This window comes from Oncorhynchus kisutch, unplaced genomic scaffold (genome assembly GCF_002021735.2).
Source record: "Oncorhynchus kisutch isolate 150728-3 unplaced genomic scaffold, Okis_V2 Okis01b-Okis20b_hom, whole genome shotgun sequence".
Classification (NCBI taxonomy): domain Eukaryota; kingdom Metazoa; phylum Chordata; class Actinopteri; order Salmoniformes; family Salmonidae; genus Oncorhynchus; species Oncorhynchus kisutch.
The window spans coordinates 14,778,572-14,798,430 of NW_022261978.1; the positions used below are offsets into that span (position 1 = coordinate 14,778,572).

The window sequence follows — 19,859 nt, forward strand, 5'->3', positions numbered from 1 at the left end:
TGTTATACCTGGTTATAATGCTTCATAGTGTTGTTATACCTGGTTATAATGCATCATAGTGTTGTTATACCTGGTTATATTGCATCATAGTGTTGTTATACCTGGTTATAATGCTTTATAGTGTTGTTATACCTGATTATAATGCATCATAGTGTTGTTATACCAGGTTATAATGCATCATAGTGTTGTTATACCTGATTATAATGCATCATCGTGTTGTTATACCTGATTATAATGCATCGTCTTCTTGTTATACCTGGTTATATTTCACAGTGTTGTTATACCTTATTATAATGCATCATTGTGTTGTTATACCTTGTAATAATGCATCATAGTGTTGTTATATCTGATTATAATGCATCATCATGTTGTTATACCTGATTATAATGCATCATCTTCTTGTTATACCTGATTATAATTTCTCATCGTGTTGTTATGCCTGATTATAATGCATCATAGTGTTGTTGTACCTGATTATATTTCACAGTCTTGTTACGCCTGATTATAATACATCATTGTGTTGTTATACCTGGTTATAATGCATCATATCATGGTTATAGCTGGTTATAATGCATCATAGTGTTGTTATACCTGGTTATGATGCGTCATAGTGTTGTTATACCTTGTTACAATGCATCATTGTGTTGTTATACCTGATTATATTTCACAGTGTTGTTATACCTGATTATAATGCATCATTGTGTTGTTATACCAGGTTATAATGCATCATAGTGTTGTTATACCTGATTATAATGCATCATCTTCTTGTTATACCTGGTTATATTTCACAGTGTTGTTATACCTTATTATAATGCATCATCGTGTTGTTATACCTTGTAACAATGCATCATAGTGTTGTTATACCTGATTATAATGCATCATCGTGTTGTTATACCTGATTCCTGAGTATATTTCACAGTGTTGTTATACCTGATTATAATGCATCATTGTGTTGTTATACCTGATTATAATGCATTATCTTCTTGTTAAACCTGGTTATATTTCACAGTGTTGTTATACCTTATTATAATGCATCATTGTGTTGTTATACCTTGTAACAATGCATCATAGTGTTGTTATACCTGATTATAATGCATCATATCATGGTTATAGCTGGTTATAATGCATCATAGTGTTGTTATACCTTGTAACAATGCATCATAGTGTTGTTATACCTGATTATAATGCATCATCGTGTTGTTATACCTGATTCCTGAGTATATTTCACAGTGTTGTTATACCTGATTATAATGCATCATTGTGTTGTTATACCAGGTTATAATGCATCATAGTGTTGTTATACCTGATTATAATGCATCATCTTCTTGTTATACCTGGTTATATTTCACAGTGTTGTTATACCTTATTATAATGCATCATCGTGTTGTTATACCTTGTAACAATGCATCATAGTGTTGTTATACCTGGTTATAATGCATCATAGTGTTGTTATTCCTGGTTATAATGCATCATAGTGTTGTTAAACCTGGTTATAAAGCATGGTAAGGCAGAGCTGGTTATTATACCTGGTTATAATGCATGGTGACACAGAGCTCGTTGTCAAATTTGAGCGTCTGTGTCCAGATAACCCTCCTGAACCACAGGCTGTAGTTACAGTCCATTGGCTCCGCCTCCGTAGCAATGTCCAGGATGTACTCCCTCTTATTGAGGGGACGGACATTCTCACCTGCAGACGGACAGACAGACACACACACATACACAAACTGTAATATTAAAGTATGGACAGTCTGACCTGTGCAGGCAGGCAGACAGACAGGCAGACAGACAGACAGGCAGACAGACAGACAGACAGACAGTCTGACAATGTGGTGTGTGTGTGTGTGTGTATACCTCTTTTTGTGACCAGGAAGACAGCGTACTCGTCAACGGCCTCCAGTCTGTGTAGACCCATCTCGTAACACAGCTCCTCTATCACGTCCAGCGCCACCTGCAGCACAGGAGGATAAATTATCAGAACCCACTGTAATACAGAGAGATACACACAACAGAACATGATCAGAACCCACTGTAATACACAGAGATACACACAACAGAACATGATCAGAACCCACTGTAATACACAGAGATACACACAACAGAACATGATCAGAACCCACTGTAATACACAGAGATACACACAACAGAACATGATCAGAACCAACTGTAATACACAGAGATACACACAACAGAACATGATCAGAACCCACTGTAATACACAGAGATACACACAACAGAACATGATCAGAACCCACTGTAATACACAGAGATACACACAACAGAACATGATCAGAACCGACTGTAATACACAGAGATACACACAACAGAACATGATCAGAACCCACTGTAATACACAGAGATACACACAACAGAACATGATCAGAACCCACTGTAATACACAGAGATACACACAACAGAACATGATCAGAACCCACTGTAATACACAGAGATACACACAACAGAACATGATCAGAACCCACTGTAATACACAGAGATACACACAACAGAACATGATCAGAACCCACTGTAATACACAGAGATACACACAACAGAACATGATCAGAACCCACTGTAATACACAGAGATACACACAACAGAACATGATCAGAACCCACTGTAATACACAGAGATACACACAACAGAACATGATCAGAACCCACTGTAATACACAGAGATACACACAACAGAACATGATCAGAACCCACTGTAATACACAGAGAGAGATACACACAACAGAACATGATCAGAACCCACTGTAATACACAGAGATACACACAACAGAACATGATCAGAACCAACTGTAATACACAGAGATACACACAACAGAACATGATCAGAACCCACTGTAATACACAGAGATACACACAACAGAACATGATCAGAACCCACTGTAATACACAGAGATACACACAACAGAACATGATCAGAACCCACTGTAATACACAGAGATACACACAACAGAACATGATCAGAACCCACTGTAATACACAGAGATACACACAACAGAACATGATCAGAACCCACTGTAATACACAGAGAGAGATACACACAACAGAACATGATCAGAACCCACTGTAATACACAGAGATACACACAACAGAACATGATCAGAACCAACTGTAATACACAGAGATACACACAACAGAACATGATCAGAACCAACTGTAATACACAGAGATACACACAACAGAACATGATCAGAACCAACTGTAATACACAGAGATACACACAACAGAACATGATCAGAACCCACTGTAATACACAGAGATACACACAACAGAACATGATCAGAACCCACTGTAATACACAGAGATACACACAACAGAACATGATCAGAACCAACTGTAATACACAGAGATACACACAACAGAACATGATCAGAACCCACTGTAATACACAGAGATACACACAACAGAACATGATCAGAACCAACTGTAATACACAGAGAGAGATACACACAACAGAACATGATCAGAACCCACTGTAATACAGAGAGATACACACAACAGAACATGATCAGAACCAACTGTAATACACAGAGATACACACAACAGAACATGATCAGAACCCACTGTAATACACAGAGATACACACAACAGAACATGATCAGAACCCACTGTAATACACAGAGATACACACAACAGAACATGATCAGAACCCACTGTAATACACAGAGATACACACAACAGAGCATGATCAGAACCCACTGTAATACACAGAGATACACACAACAGAACATGATCAGAACCCACTGTAATACACAGAGATACACACAACAGAACATGATCAGAACCCACTGTAATACAGAGAGATACACACAACAGAACATGATCAGAACCCACTGTAATACACAGAGATACACACAACAGAACATGATCAGAACCCACTGTAATACACAGAGAGAGAGATACAGAACAGAAAGTTATTACAGAAATCATCCTAAGAACACAGACACTCACAGAGACAGAAGAGAACAGACACAGTCTAGTAGACTGACAGAGACAGAAGAGAACAGACACAGTCTAGTAGACTCAGAGACAGAAGGGAACAGACACAGTCTAGTAGACTCAGAGACAGAAGGGACCAACACAGTCTAGTAGACTGACAGAGACAGAAGGGAACAGACACAGTCTAGTAGACTCAGAGACAGAAGGGAACAGACACAGTCTAGTAGACTCACAGAGACAGAAGGGAACAGACACAGTCTAGTAGACTCAGAGACAGAAGGGAACAGACACAGTCTAGTAGACTCACAGAGACAGAAGGGAACAGACACAGTCTAGTAGACTCAGAGACAGAAGGGAACAGACACAGTCTAGTAGACTCAGAGACAGAAGGGAACAGACACAGTCTAGTAGACTCAGAGACAGAAGGGAACATACACAGTCTAGTAGACAGAGACAGAAGGGAACAGACACAGTCTAGTAGACTCAGAGACAGAAGGGAACAGACACAGTCTAGTAGACTGACAGAGACAGAAGTGAACAGACACAGTCTAGTAGACTCACAGAGACAGAAGGGAACAGACACAGTCTAGGAGACTGACAGAGACAGAAGGGAACAGACACAGTCTAGTAGACTCACAGAGACAGAAGAGAACAGACACAGTCTAGTAGACTGACAGAGACAGAAGGGAACAGACACAGTCTAGTAGACTCAGAGACAGAAGGGAACAACACAGTCTAGTAGACTCAGAGACAGAAGGGAACAGACACAGTCTAGTAGACTCAGAGACAGAAGGGAACAGACACAGTCTAGTAGACTCAGAGACAGAAGGGAACATACACAGTCTAGTAGACAGAGACAGAAGGGAACAGACACAGTCTAGTAGACTCAGAGACAGAAGGGAACAGACACAGTCTAGTAGACTCAGAGACAGAAGGGAACAGACACAGTCTAGTAGACAGAGACAGAAGGGAACAGACACAGTCTAGTAGACTCAGAGACAGAAGGGAACAGACACAGTCTAGTAGACTCACAGAGCACGTCTTGATCTTCAGGTGCCGTTCGATGCCTCCTGGGAACAGGAACAGTTGTCGCTTGGAGCTCCTCCCCGCCTGTTAGAGGTCAGCGGTGAGACATTAGAGGTCAGGGGTTAGACAGTAGAGGTCAGCGGTTAGACATTAGAGGTCAGGGGTAACAATTTCGGCAGATAATTTTAGAAAGAAAGGGTCCAGATTGTCTAGCCCGGCTGATTTGTAGGGGTCCAGATTTTGCAGCTCTTTCAGAACATCAGCTGAATGGATTTGGGAGAAGGAGATATGGGGAAGGCTTGGGCGAGTTGCTGTTGGGGGTGCAGTGCTGTTGTCCGGGGTAGGAGTAGCCAGGTGGAAAGCATGCCAGCCGTAGAAAAATGCTTATTGAAATTCTCAATTATGGTGGATTTATCAGTGGTGACAGTGTTTCCTATCTTCAGTGCAGTGGGCAGCTGGGAGGAGGTGTTCTTATTCTCCATGGACTTTACAGTGTCCCAGAACTTTTTTGAGTTAGTGTTGCAGGAAGCAAATTTCTGCTTGAAAAAGCTAGCCTTGGCTTTTCTAACTGCCTGAGTATAATGGTTTCTAGCTTCCCTGAACAGCTGCATATCACGGGGGCTGTTCGATGCTAATGCAGAACGCCATAGGATGTTTTTGTGTTGGTTAAGGGCAGTCAGGTCTGGGGAGAACCAAGGGCTATATCTGTCCCTGGTTCTAAATTTCTTGAATGGGGCATGTTTATTTAAGATGGTTAGGAAGGCATTTAAAAAAAATATCCAGGCATCCTCTACTGACGGGATGAGATCAATATCCTTCCAGGATACCCCGGCCAGGTCGATTAGAAAGGCCTGCTCGCAGAAGTGTTTCAGGGAGCGTTTTACAGTGATGAGTGGAGGTCGTTTGACCGCTGACCCATTACGGATGCAGGCAATGAGGCAGTGATCGCTGAGATCTTGGTTGAAGACAGCAGAGGTGTATTTAGAGGGGAAGTTGGTTAGGATGATATCTATGAGGGTGCCCGTGTTTAAGGTTTTGGGGAGGTACCTGGTAGGTTCATTGATAATTTGTGTGAGATTGAGGGCATCAAGTTTAGATTGTAGGATGGCTGGGGTGTTAAGCATGTTCCAGTTTAGGTCGCCTAGCAGCACGAACTCTGAAGATAGATGGGGGGCAATCAGTTCACATATGGTGTCCAGAGCACAGCTGGGGGCAGAGGGTGGTCTATAGCAGGTGGCAACGGTGAGAGACTTGTTTTTAGAGAGGTGGATTTTTAAAAGTAGAAGTTCAAATTGTTTGGGTACAGACCTGGATAGTAGGACAGAACTCTGCAGGCTATCTTTGCAGTAGATTGCAACACCGCCCCCTTTGGCAGTTCTATCTTGTCTGAAAATGTTGTAGTTTGGAATTAAAATTTCTGAATTTTTGGTGGTCTTCCTAAGCCAGGATTCAGACACAGCTAGAACATCCGGGTTGGCAGAGTGTGCTAAAGCAGTGAATAGAACAAACTTAGGGAGGAGGCTTCTAATGTTAACATGCATGAAACCAAGGCTATTACGGTTACAGAAGTCGTCAAAAGAGAGCGCCTGGGGAATAGGAGTGGAGCTAGGCACTGCAGGGCCTGGATTCACCTTTACATCGCCAGAGGAACATAGGAGGAGTAGAATAAGGGTACGGCTAAAAGCTATGAGAATTGGTCGCCTAGAACGTCTGGAACATAGAGTAAAAGGAGGTTTCTGGGGGCGATAAAATAGCATCAAGGTATAATGTACAGACAAATGTATGGTAGGATGTGAATACAGTGGAGGTAAACCTAGGTATTGAGTGATGAAGAGAGAGATATTGTCTCTAGAAACATCATTGAAACCAGGAGATGTCATTGCATGTGTGGGTGGTGGAACTAATAGGTTGGATAAGGTATAGTGAGCAGGACTAGAGGCTCTACAGTGAAATAAGCCAATAAACACTAACCAGAACAGAAATGGACAAGACATATTGACATTAAGGAGAGGCATGCTTAGTCGAGTGATCAAAAGGGTCCAGTGAGTGGAGAGGTGGGTTGGTGATTTAGACAGCTAGCCAGGGCATCGGTAGCAAGCTAGCATAGGATGGAGGTCTGTTGTTAGCCACCTCTTGCGTTCCGTCAGTAGATTAGTGGGGTTCCGTGTGGTAGAGGGGATTAATCCAAATCACACAACAACAACAAAAATAAAAACAATAGATATAGTTATAGAGGCCCAAGAAGAAAACATAATAATAATAATGAAAAAAAAATGGTCCGATTGTCTATTCAGATAGCAGCCGATAAGACAGCTAACGGTTAGCAGGCCGCAGATGGGCGTTCAGGTAACGTCGCGGCGGAGGAGCCAGCCGGATAACTCCTTCGGGTAGATAACGTCGGCAGTTGTCAGGGGTTAGACATTAGAGGTTAGGGGTTAGATGTTAGAGGTCAGGGGTTAGACAGTAGAGGTCAGGGGTTAGACGTTAGAGGTCAGGGGTTAGAGAGTAGAGGTCAGGGGTTAGACAGTTGAGGTCAGCGGTTAGACATTAGAGTTCAGCGGTTAGACATTAGAGGTCAGGGGTTAGAGAGTAGAGATCAGGGGTTAGAGAGTAGAGGTCAGGGGTTAGACAGAAGAGGTCAGGGGTTAGCCAGTAGAGGTCAGGGGTTAGACAGTAGAGGTCAGGGCTTAGACATTAGACGTCAGGGGTTAGACATTAGACGTCAGGGGTTAGACATTAGAGGTCAGGGATTAGACATTAGACATCAGGGGTGAGATGTCAGGGTTTAGACAGTAGAGGTCAGGGCTTAGACATTAGATGTCAGGGGTTAGACAGTAGAGGTCAGGGGTTGGACATTGGATGTCAGGGGTTAGACAGTAGAGGTCAGGGGTTAGACATTAGAGGTTAGGGGTTAGATGTTAGAGGTCAGGGGTTAGACAGTAGAGGTCAGGGGTTAGACATTAGAGGTCAGGGGTTAGACATTAGAGGTCAGGGGTTAGACAGTAGAGGTCAGGGGTTAGACAGTAGAGGTCAGGGGTTAGACATCAGGGGCTAGACATTACAGGTCAGGGGTTAAACTGTAGAGATCAGGGGTTAGACACTAGAGATCAGGGTTTAGACATTAGAGGTCAGGGGTTAGACATTAGAGATCAGCGGTTAGACATTAGAGGTCAGGGGTTAAACAGTAAAGGTCAGGGGTAAGACATTAGAGGTCAGGGGTTAGACGTCAGAGTTCAGGGGTTAGACATTAGAGGTCAGGAGTTAGACATTAGACGTAATGCGCTATCCAAACTATTTGTAAATTCAGCTAGCTGGTTATTTAGAAACGTTCGTACTAATTTTGGGGGGGAATGTTCCAATGCTAGTGATCATTACTGAGCACCACAGGTCAGAGGTCAAGGGTAAGGACCAGGGGTCAGGGGTTAAGGTTAGGAGTTAGGCGTGAGAGGTCAGAACTAACCACCATAGCTTTCAGTTCCATGCTGCTGGGAGGAATGATGCGTCCTCCGTACCGATAGGTCTTCCTCAGGTTCTGCTCACAAGCCTTTGATATGCCTATGGAGAACACGTTAACAATATACCCATCAATACACAGAGACATTACCTGGAGAATAGACATTAACAATATACCTATTCTGAAACAGGAAGACACCTACCCTGAACCAGGAAGGTACCTACCCTGAAACAGGAAGACACCTACCCTGGAACAGGAAGACACCTACCCTGAATCAGGAAGACACCTACCCTGAAACAGGAAGACACCTACCCTGAAACAGGAAGACACCTACCCTGAAACAGGAAGACACCTACCCTGAAACAGGTAGACACCTACCCTGGAACAGGAAGACACCCACCCTGAAACACTACTCCCTGACTGAGGGAGGCGTTCTGTAGGAACTTCAACAGGAAGGGCTTCAGGACCTCAGAGCAGCGATGGAATGCAGTCAGGATGTAAAGCAACCTCCAGCCACGCTGACAACTGTCCCTAAAGGTTAGAGGTTCAAGGTTAGAGGTCAGAGTCAGAGGTCAGGATTAGAGTTAGAGGTCAGGGGTTAGAGGTCAGGGGTTAAAGGTCAGTGATTAGAGTTAGGGTCTTACAATTTAGAACTGGTGTTTCCTGTAATCTGTTTGAGGATTTGACAGTAGGGTCAGATGTCAGGGGGTTAGAGTTAGGGTCTTACGGTTTAGAACTGGTGTTTCCTGTAATCTGTTTGAGGTGTTGACTGTAGGGTCAGAGGTCAGGCGTTAGAGTTAGGGTCTTACGGTTTAGAGCTGGTGTTTCCTGTAATCTGTTTGAGGATTTGACAGTAGGCTTCATCCTTCATCAGACCAAACTGTCCAATCAGCTGGAGAGAAGGAGAACGCACACATCACACAGACGCCGGAAACACAACACAAAACCACCAACTGTTAACGGTGTGGGTGTTACCTTCAGGAAGGTGTTGACTACTTCTTGTTCTGTCAGGCCCTTCAGGGGGTGGTCTCCCATAAAACGCATCACCGCTATGAACATGACATAGCAGGACATACCGTGACATAGCAGGACGTAGTAGGACATAGCAGGACATACCATCACATAGCAGGACATAGTAGGACATGACATACCATGACTTAACATAACGGCACATGACATGAAATGACATGAAAAAGGCATAAAATGACATAGCACGACATAGCATGACATAGCATGACATAGCACGACATAGCATGACATAGTGTGACATATAGCTTACATAGGAAGATGTCTGTAGCCACTCTGTTCATAGCAGGGTCAGTGAACTCTATCAGAGATTCAGACAGTGGAGACTGGGGGGGGGGGGGGGGGGGGGGTGGAGATATAATGCAACTATAGTTAAAACTACTTAAGGCTTATGAGAGGTATAATAAAAAAGGGTTAGGGTAGGTGTTATAATGTGTTATAATGTGTTATAATGTGTTATAATGTGTTATAATGTGTTATAATGTGTTATAATGTGTTATAATCTGTTACCTTGAAGAACCTGATGTGTTATAATGTATTTTAAAGTGTTATAATGTGTTATAATGTGTTATAATGTGTTATAATGTGTTATAATGTGTTATAATGTGTTATAATGTGTTATAATCTGTTACCTTGAAGAACTTGATGTGTTATAATGTGTTATAATGTGTTATAATCTGTTACCTTGAAGAACTTGGATGTGTTAGAATGTGTTATAATGTATTATCATTTGTTACCTTGGAGAACCTGATGTGTTATAATGTATTTTAAAGTGTTATAATGTGTTATAATGTGTTATAATGTGTTATAATGTGTTATAATGTATTTTAATGTGTTATAATGTATTTTAATGTGTTATAATGTGTTATAATGTGTTACCTTGGAGAACCTGATGTGTTATAATGTATTTTAAAGTGTTATAATGTGTTATAATGTGTTATAATGTGTTATAATGTATTTTAATGTGTTATAATGTATTTTAATGTGTTATAATGTGTTATAATGTGTTACCTTGGAGAACCTGATGTGTTATAATGTATTTTAAAGTGTTATAATGTGTTATAATGTGATACCTTGGAGAACCTGATGTGTTATAATGTATTTTAATGTGTTATAATGTGTTATAATGTGTTACCTTGGAGAACCTGACCATTTCAAAGGGATCTCTGGTATCTTTGGGCTTCTTGGACTTCACAGAGGCCCTGTGGGGAGGAACCACAGATAAACACTCACTTCTGAGGGACACAGTGGAAGGTGTGTGAGAGGTGTGTGTGTTTGATGTGTGTGTGTGTGTGTGTGTGGTGTGTGTGTTTGGTGTGTGTGTGTGTGTGGTGTGTGTGTGTTTGATGTGTGTGTGTGTGTGTGTTTGATGTGTGTGTGTGTGTGTGTGTGTGTGTGTGTGTGTGTGTGTGTGTGTGTGTGAGTGAGTGTGTGGTGTGTGTGTTTGATGTGTGTGTGTGTGTGTGTGTGGTGTGTGTGTTTGGTGTGTGTGTGTGTGTGGTGTGTGTGTGTTTGATGTGTGTGTGTGTGTGTGTTTGATGTGTGTGTGTGTGTGTGTGTGTGTGTGTGTGTGTGTGAGTGTGTGGTGTGTGTGTTTGATGTGTGTGTGTGGTGTGTGTGTTTGATGTGTGTGTGTGGTGTGTGTGTTTGATGTGTGTGTGTGTGTGTGTTTGATGTGTGTGTGTGTGTTTGATGTGTGTGTGTGTGTTTGGTGTGTGTGTGTGTGGTGTGTGTGTGTTTGATGTGTGTGTGTGTGTGTGTTTGATGTGTGTGTGTGTGTGTGTGTGTGTGTGTGGTGTGTGTGTTTGGTGTGTGTGTGTGTGGTGTGTGTGTGTTTGATGTGTGTGTGTGTGTTTGATGTGTGTGTGTGTGTGTGTGTGTGTGTGTGTGTGTGTGTGTGTGTGTGTGTGTGTGAGTGTGTGGTGTGTGTGTTTGATGTGTGTGTGTGGTGTGTGTGTTTGATGCGTGTGTGTGGTGTGTGTGTTTGATGTGTGTATGTGTGTGTGTTTGATGTGTGTGTGTGTGTTTGATGTGTGTGTGTGTGTGTGTGTGTTTGATGTGTGTGTGTGTGTTTGATGTGTGTGTGAGTGTTTGATGTGTGTGTGGTGTGTGTGTTTGATGTGTGTGTGTGTGTTTGATGTGTGTGTGAGTGTTTGATGTGTGTGTGGTGTGTGTGTTTGATGTGTGTGTGTGTGTTTGATGTGTGTGTGAGTGGTGTGTGTTGTATGTGTGTATGTATGGTGTATGTGTGCTTACCCCTTAGCAGCCGGTTGTCTAAAGTATTTCTTTGCGAACTCCACCATATCGTACCGCGTGTCCTGCAGAACGCTCTCGTCGACCTCTAGGACCTCATCAAACCCCTCCTAAACCACAGCAACATGTATACAGTAGTACAGAACGCTCTCATCGACCTCTAGGACCTCATCAAACCCCTCCTAAACCACAGCAACATGTATACAGTAGTACAGAACGCTCTCATCGACCTCTAGGACCTCATCAAACCCCTCCTAAACCACAGCAAATGTATACAGTAGTACAGAACGCTCTCGTTGACCTCTAGGACCTCATCAAACCCCTCCTAAACCACAGCAACATGTATACAGTAGTACAGAACGCTCTCGTTGACCTCTAGGACCTCATCAAACCCCTCCTAAACCACAGCAACATGTATACAGTAGTACAGAACGCTCTCGTTGACCTCTAGGACCTCATCAAACCCCTCCTAAACCACAGCAACATGTATACAGTAGTACAGAACGCTCTCGTTGACCTCTAGGACCTCATCAAACCCCTCCTAAACCACAGCAACATGTATACAGTAGTACAGAACGCTCTCGTCGACCTCTAGGACCTCATCAAACCCCTCCTAAACCACAGCAACATGTATACAGTAGTACAGAACGCTCTCGTCGACCTCTAGGACCTCATCAAACCCCTCCTAAACCACAGCAACATGTATACAGTAGTACAGAATGCTCTCGTCGACCTCTAGGACCTCATCAAACCCCTCCTAAACCACAGCAACATGTATACAGTAGTACAGAACGCTCTCGTCGACCTCTAGGACCTCATCAAACCCCTCCTAAACCACAGCAACATGTATACAGTAGTACAGAACGCTCTCGTCGACCTCTAGGACCTCATCAAACCCCTCCTAAACCACAGCAACATGTATACAGTAGTACAGAACGCTCTCGTCGACCTCTAGGACCTCATCAAACCCCTCCTAAACCACAGCAACATGTATACAGTAGTACAGAACGCTCTCGTCGACCTCTAGGACCTCATCAAACCCCTCCTAAACCACAGCAACATGTATACAGTAGTACAGAACGCTCTCGTTGACCTCTAGGACCTCATCAAACCCCTCCTAAACCACAGCAACATGTATACAGTAGTACAGTAGTACAGAACGCTCTCGTCGACCTCTAGGACCTCATCAAACCCCTCCTAAACCACAGCAACATGTATACAGTAGTACAGAACGCTCTCATCGACCTCTAGGACCTCATCAAACCCCTCCTAAACCACAGCAACATGTATACAGTAGTACAGAACGCTCTCGTTGACCTCTAGGACCTCATCAAACCCCTCCTAAACCACAGCAACATGTATACAGTAGTACAGAACGCTCTTGTTGACCTCTAGGACCTCATCAAACCCCTCCTAAACCACAGCAACATGTATACAGTAGTACAGAACGCTCTCATCGACCTCTAGGACCTCATCGAACCCCTCCTAAACCACAGCAACATGTATACAGTAGTACAGTAGTACAGAACGCTCTCATCGACCTCTAGGACCTCATCAAACCCCTCTTAAACCACAGCAACATGTATACAGTAGTACAGAACGCTCTCGTTGACCTCTAGGACCTCATCAAATCCCTCCTAAACCACAGCAACATGTATACAGTAGTGCAGAACGCTCTCATCGACCTCTAGGACCTCATCAAACCCCTCCTAAACCACAGCAACATGTATACAGTAGTACAGAACGCTCTCGTCGACCTCTGGGACCTCATCAAACCCCTCCTAAACCACAGCAACATGTATACAGTAGTACAGAACGCTCTCGTTGAACTCTAGGACCTCATCAAACCCCTCCTAAACCACAGCAACATGTATACAGTAGTACAGAACGCTCTCGTTGACCTCTAGGACCTCATCAAACCCCTCCTAAACCACAGCAACATGTATACAGTAGTACAGAACGCTCTCGTTGACCTCTAGGACCTCATCAAACCCCTCCTAAACCACAGCAACATGTATACAGTAGTACAGAACGCTCTCGTTGACCTCTAGGACCTCATCAAACCCCTCCTAAACCACAGCAACATGTATACAGTAGTACAGAACGCTCTCGTCGACCTCTAGGACCTCATCAAACCCCTCCTAAACCACAGCAACATGTATACAGTAGTACAGAACGCTCTCGTCGACCTCTAGGACCTCATCAAACCCCTCCTAAACCACAGCAACATGTATACAGTAGTACAGAATGCTCTCGTCGACCTCTAGGACCTCATCAAACCCCTCCTAAACCACAGCAACATGTATACAGTAGTACAGAACGCTCTCGTCGACCTCTAGGACCTCATCAAACCCCTCCTAAACCACAGCAACATGTATACAGTAGTACAGAACGCTCTCGTCGACCTCTAGGACCTCATCAAACCCCTCCTAAACCACAGCAACATGTATACAGTAGTACAGAACGCTCTCGTCGACCTCTAGGACCTCATCAAACCCCTCCTAAACCACAGCAACATGTATACAGTAGTACAGAACGCTCTCGTCGACCTCTAGGACCTCATCAAACCCCTCCTAAACCACAGCAACATGTATACAGTAGTACAGAACGCTCTCGTTGACCTCTAGGACCTCATCAAACCCCTCCTAAACCACAGCAACATGTATACAGTAGTACAGTAGTACAGAACGCTCTCGTCGACCTCTAGGACCTCATCAAACCCCTCCTAAACCACAGCAACATGTATACAGTAGTACAGAACGCTCTCATCGACCTCTAGGACCTCATCAAACCCCTCCTAAACCACAGCAACATGTATACAGTAGTACAGAACGCTCTCGTTGACCTCTAGGACCTCATCAAACCCCTCCTAAACCACAGCAACATGTATACAGTAGTACAGAACGCTCTTGTTGACCTCTAGGACCTCATCAAACCCCTCCTAAACCACAGCAACATGTATACAGTAGTACAGAACGCTCTCATCGACCTCTAGGACCTCATCGAACCCCTCCTAAACCACAGCAACATGTATACAGTAGTACAGTAGTACAGAACGCTCTCATCGACCTCTAGGACCTCATCAAACCCCTCTTAAACCACAGCAACATGTATACAGTAGTACAGAACGCTCTCGTTGACCTCTAGGACCTCATCAAATCCCTCCTAAACCACAGCAACATGTATACAGTAGTGCAGAACGCTCTCATCGACCTCTAGGACCTCATCAAACCCCTCCTAAACCACAGCAACATGTATACAGTAGTACAGAACGCTCTCGTCGACCTCTGGGACCTCATCAAACCCCTCCTAAACCACAGCAACATGTATACAGTAGTACAGAACGCTCTCGTTGAACTCTAGGACCTCATCAAACCCCTCCTAAACCACAGCAACATGTATACAGTAGTACAGAACGCTCTCATCGACCTCTAGGACCTCATCAAACCCCTCCTAAACCACAGCAACATGTATACAGTAGTACAGAACGCTCTCATCGACCTCTAGGACCTCATCAAATCCCTCCTAAACCACAGCAACATGTATACAGTAGTGCAGAACGCTCTCATCGACCTCTAGGACCTCATCAAACCCCTCCTAAACCACAGCAACATGTATACAGTAGTACAGAACGCTCTCGTCGACCTCTGGGACCTCATCAAACCCCTCCTAAACCACAGCAACATGTATACAGTAGTACAGAACGCTCTCGTTGAACTCTAGGACCTCATCAAACCCCTCCTAAACCACAGCAACATGTATACAGTAGTACAGAACGCTCTCGTCGACCTCTAGGACCTCATCAAACCCCTCCTAAACCACAGCAACATGTATACAGTAGTACAGAACGCTCTTATCGACCTCTAGGACCTCATCAAACCCCTCCTAAACCACAGCAACATGTATACAGTAGTACAGAACGCTCTCATCGACCTCTAGGACCTCATCAAACCCCTCCTAAACCACAGCAACATGTATACAGTAGTACAGAACGCTCTCGTTGACCTCTAGGACCTCATCAAACCCCTCCTAAACCACAGCAACATGTATACAGTAGTACAGAACGCTCTCATCGACCTCTAGGACCTCATCAAACCCCTCCTAAACCACAGCAACATGTATACAGTAGTACAGAACGCTCTCGTTGACCTCTAGGACCTCATCAAACCCCTCCTAAACCACAGCAACATGTATACAGTAGTACAGAACGCTCTCATCGACCTCTAGGACCTCATCAAACCCCTCCTAAACCACAGCAACATGTATACAGTAGTACAGAACGCTCTCGTTGACCTCTAGGACCTCATCAAACCCCTCCTAAACCACAGCAACATGTATACAGTAGTACAGAACGCTCTCGTTGACCTCTAGGACCTCATCAAACCCCTCCTAAACCAAAGCAACATGTATAGTACAGTGGTACAGTGGTACAGTATACTAGTACAGTAGTACAGCAGTATAGTAATATACTAGTACACCAGTACAGTAGTATAGTAGCATAGTAGTGCAGTAGTATAGTAGTATAGTAGTACAGTAGTTTAGTAGTATAGTAGTATACTAGTACACCAGTACAGTAGTATAGTAGCATAGTGGTGCAGTGGTATAGTAGTATAGTAGTACAGTAGTATACTAGTATACCAGTAGAGTAGTATAGTAGCATAATAGTGAAGTAGTATAGTAGTATAGTATATAGTAGTACAGTAGTACAGTAGTATACTAGTACGCCAGTACAGTAGTACAGTAGTATAGTAGTGCAGTAGTATAGTAGTGCAGTAGTATAGTAGTATAGTAGTACAGTAGTATACTAGTACACCAGTACAGTAGTACAGTAGTATAGTAGCATAGTAGTGCAGTAGTATAGTAGTATAGTAGTACACCAGTACATTAGTATACTAGTACAGTAGTACAGTAGTTTACCAGTACAGTAGTATGGCAGTACAGTGGTATTGTAGTATAGTAGTACAATAGTATAGTAGTATAGTAGTACAGTAGTATACTAGTGCAGTAGTATAGTAGTATAGTAGTACAGTAGTACTAGGGTGGGGTCTATCTGGTGTACGACAGTGTGTGTATCAGTGTGTACCTCCAGGGGGGGGTCTATCTGGTGTACTACAGTGTGTGTATCAGTGTGTACCTCCAGGGTGGGGTCTATCTGGTGTACTACAGTGTGTGTATCAGTGTGTACCTCCAGGGTGGGGTCTATCTGGTGTACTACAGTGTGTGTATCAGTGTGTACCTCCAGGGGGGGGTCTATCTGGTGTACTACAGTGTGTGTATCAGTGTGTACCTCCAGGGTGGGGTCTTTCTCCTGTACTACAGTGTGTGTATCAGTGTGTACCTCCAGGGTGGGGTCTATCTGGTGTACTACAGTGTGTGTATCAGTGTGTCCCTCCAGGGTGGGGTCTATCTCCTGTACTACAGTGTGTGTATCAGTGTGTACCTCCAGGGTGGGGTCTATCTGGTGTACTACAGTGTGTGTATCAGTGTGCACCTCCAGGGGGGGGTCTATCTGGTGTACTACAGTGTGTGTATCAGTGTGTACCTCCAGGGTGGGGTCTATCTGGTGTACTACAGTGTGTGTATCAGTGTGTACCTCCAGGGTGGGGTCTATCTGGTGTACTACAGTGTGTGTATATCAGTGTGCACCTCCAGGGTGGGGTCTATCTGGTGTACTACAGTGTGTGTATCAGTGTGTACCTCCAGGCTGGGGTCTATCTGGTGTACTACAGTGTGTGTATCAGTGTGTACCTCCAGGGTGGGGTCTATCTCCTGTACTACAGTGTGTGTATCAGTGTGTACCTCCAGGGTGGGGTCTATCTGGTGTACTACAGTGTGTGTATCAGTGTGCACCTCCAGGGGGGGGTCTATCTGGTGTACTACAGTGTGTGTATCAGTGTGTACCTCCAGGGTGGGGTCTATCTCGTGAGCGGCCGCGCTGGACGCCACGGCCACAGCCATAGCTGATGTCACGGCAACCTGCCCTGCTCCTCCTTTAAGCTCCGCCCTGCGGTCGACCGGGAGGGACAGGAAGTCAGGGGCAGCAACGGGACGGACACAATCTGTCGGGAACGCCCCTGCACGACCAAACACCCCTCCAAACTTCCAACCTGGTAGAACAACAGACAGGGGAAACACACACAGGAGAGACGGATGGAGAGATGAGGTGGAGGAAGAGGGGAGAGAGATGAGGTGAAGGAGGAGGAAGAGGAGAGAGATGAGGTGGAGGAAGAGGGGAGCGAGATGAGGTGGAGGAAGAGGAGAGAGATGAGGTGGAGGAAGAGGGGAGAGAGATGAGGTGGAGGAAGAGGGGAGAGAGATGAAGTGGTGGAAGAGGAGAGAGATAAGGTGGAGGAAGAGGGGAGAGAGATGAGGTGGAGGAAGAGGGGAGAGAGATGAGGTGGAGGAAGAGGGGAGAGGGGAGAGAGATGAGGTGGAGGAAGATGAGAGATGAGGTGGAGGAAGAGGGGAGAGAGATGAGGTGAAGGAAGAGGAGAGGAGAGAGAGATGAGGTGAAGGAAGAGGGGAGAGAGATGAGGTGAAGGAAGAGGAGAGAGAGATGAGGTGGAGGAAGAGGGGAGAGAGATGAGATGAGGTGAAGGATGAGGAGAAAGAGATGAAGTGGAGGAAGAGGAGAGAGATAAGAGGATAAATAGATGAGGTGAAGGATGAGGAGAGAGATGAGGTGGAGGAAGAGAAGAGACGAGCGAGATGAGGTGGAGGAAGAGGAGAGAGATGAGGTGAAGAAAGAGGAGAGAGATGAGGTGAAGAAAGAGGAGAGAGATGAGGTGAATGAAGAGGAGAGAGAGATGAGGTGAAGGAAGAGGAGAGAGATGAGGTGGAGGAAGAGGAAGAGGAGAGAGATGAGGTGAAGGAAGAGGAGAGAGATGAGGTGAAGTAAGAGGAGAGAGATGAGATGAGGTGCAGGAAGAGGAGAGAGATGAGGTAAAGGAAGAGGAGAAAGAGATGAGGTGGAGGAAGAGGAGAGAGATAAGAGGATAAATAGATGAGGTGAAGGAAGAGGAGAGAGAGATGAGGTGGAGGAAGAGGAGAGAGAGATGAGGTGGAGGAAGAGAAGAGAAGAGCGAGATGAGGCGGAGGAAGAGGAGAGAGATGAGGTGGAGGAAGAGGGGAGAGAGATGTCTTCTCACCAAAGTCTGGCGTGTCTCTCTTCATCTCCTCCAGAAACATCACCTTCTTCCTCACAACAGAGCCGTAGCTGTATCCTGTAACACACACACACACACACACACACACACACACACACACACACACACACACACACACACACACACACACACACACACACACACACACACACACACACACACACACACAGAGTTATAGTTAGAGGACGTATGTGTGTAGGGCTGTGATGTCATCAGTGTGTATGAGGGAGGGGGCGGGGCTCACCCTTTTCCAGTCCTTCCGTGACCTGCAGCCTGATGATGTCACCTTTATGGAATGCGAGCAGAGGACGCTCGTCTGTCACAAAGTTGCGCTCTGCTACCACATACTCAGAGTCCTGGAAGAGGAGGAGGGGAGAGGGGGAGGGCGGAATAGGAGGAGGGAGAGGGGGAGGAGGGGAGAATGAGGAGGGAGAGGGGGAGGAGGGGAGAGGAGGGGGGAGAGGGGGGGGGTAATTTATATTTCCGATAACAAAACAACAAATCCACTTATCAGAGATATTAAATGGTAGAGCCACATCCCATGTCCTTTGATAAACTACATGTTTATGGCTGTTCATCCTTGCTCTGGTTGCTCGGTAACGAGTGTTTATCCATAACTTGGCTACTAACAAAAGACACAGTTTGGCAAAAATTACCAAATGTAATGTTTTTTTTGCATTTCCCACAGAACTAAAGCTGTAGGAAGATGGTACAAAATGTAAGTTTATATTCAGACATTGTAAAACACTGGATAGATGGCAACATGTCAGTATTTAGTATTGTGGTTCTAGTAGTGTGTTAGTATTTAGTATTGTGGTTCTAGTAGTGTGTCAGTATTTAGTATTGTGGTTCTAGTAGTGTGTTAGTATTTAGTATTGTGGTTCTAGTAGTGTGTTAGTATTTAGTATTGTGGTTCTACCTTCTTGACGTCAGTAATTAAGTAGTATGTTAGTATTTAGTATTGTGTTTCTACCTTCTTGAGGTCAGTAA

At 44.4% G+C, this 19,859-nt stretch overlaps 1 protein-coding gene across 1 annotated transcript in view; it reads right to left on the reverse strand.

The window, feature by feature from the left end:
* Nucleotides 1–19,859, reverse strand: part of LOC109887356 (unconventional myosin-XV-like) — a 99,938-nt gene that overhangs the window by 14,575 nt on the left and 65,504 nt on the right. The window contains 13 exon segments of the mRNA XM_031811099.1: nucleotides 1,527–1,687; nucleotides 1,852–1,948; nucleotides 4,977–5,054; nucleotides 8,431–8,525; nucleotides 8,825–8,955; nucleotides 9,234–9,316; nucleotides 9,400–9,473; nucleotides 9,704–9,776; nucleotides 10,586–10,652; nucleotides 11,707–11,813; nucleotides 17,605–17,810; nucleotides 18,852–18,926; nucleotides 19,114–19,225. Of these exon segments, the coding sequence (XP_031666959.1) occupies nucleotides 1,527–1,687; nucleotides 1,852–1,948; nucleotides 4,977–5,054; nucleotides 8,431–8,525; nucleotides 8,825–8,955; nucleotides 9,234–9,316; nucleotides 9,400–9,473; nucleotides 9,704–9,776; nucleotides 10,586–10,652; nucleotides 11,707–11,813; nucleotides 17,605–17,810; nucleotides 18,852–18,926; nucleotides 19,114–19,225 (1,359 nt within the window).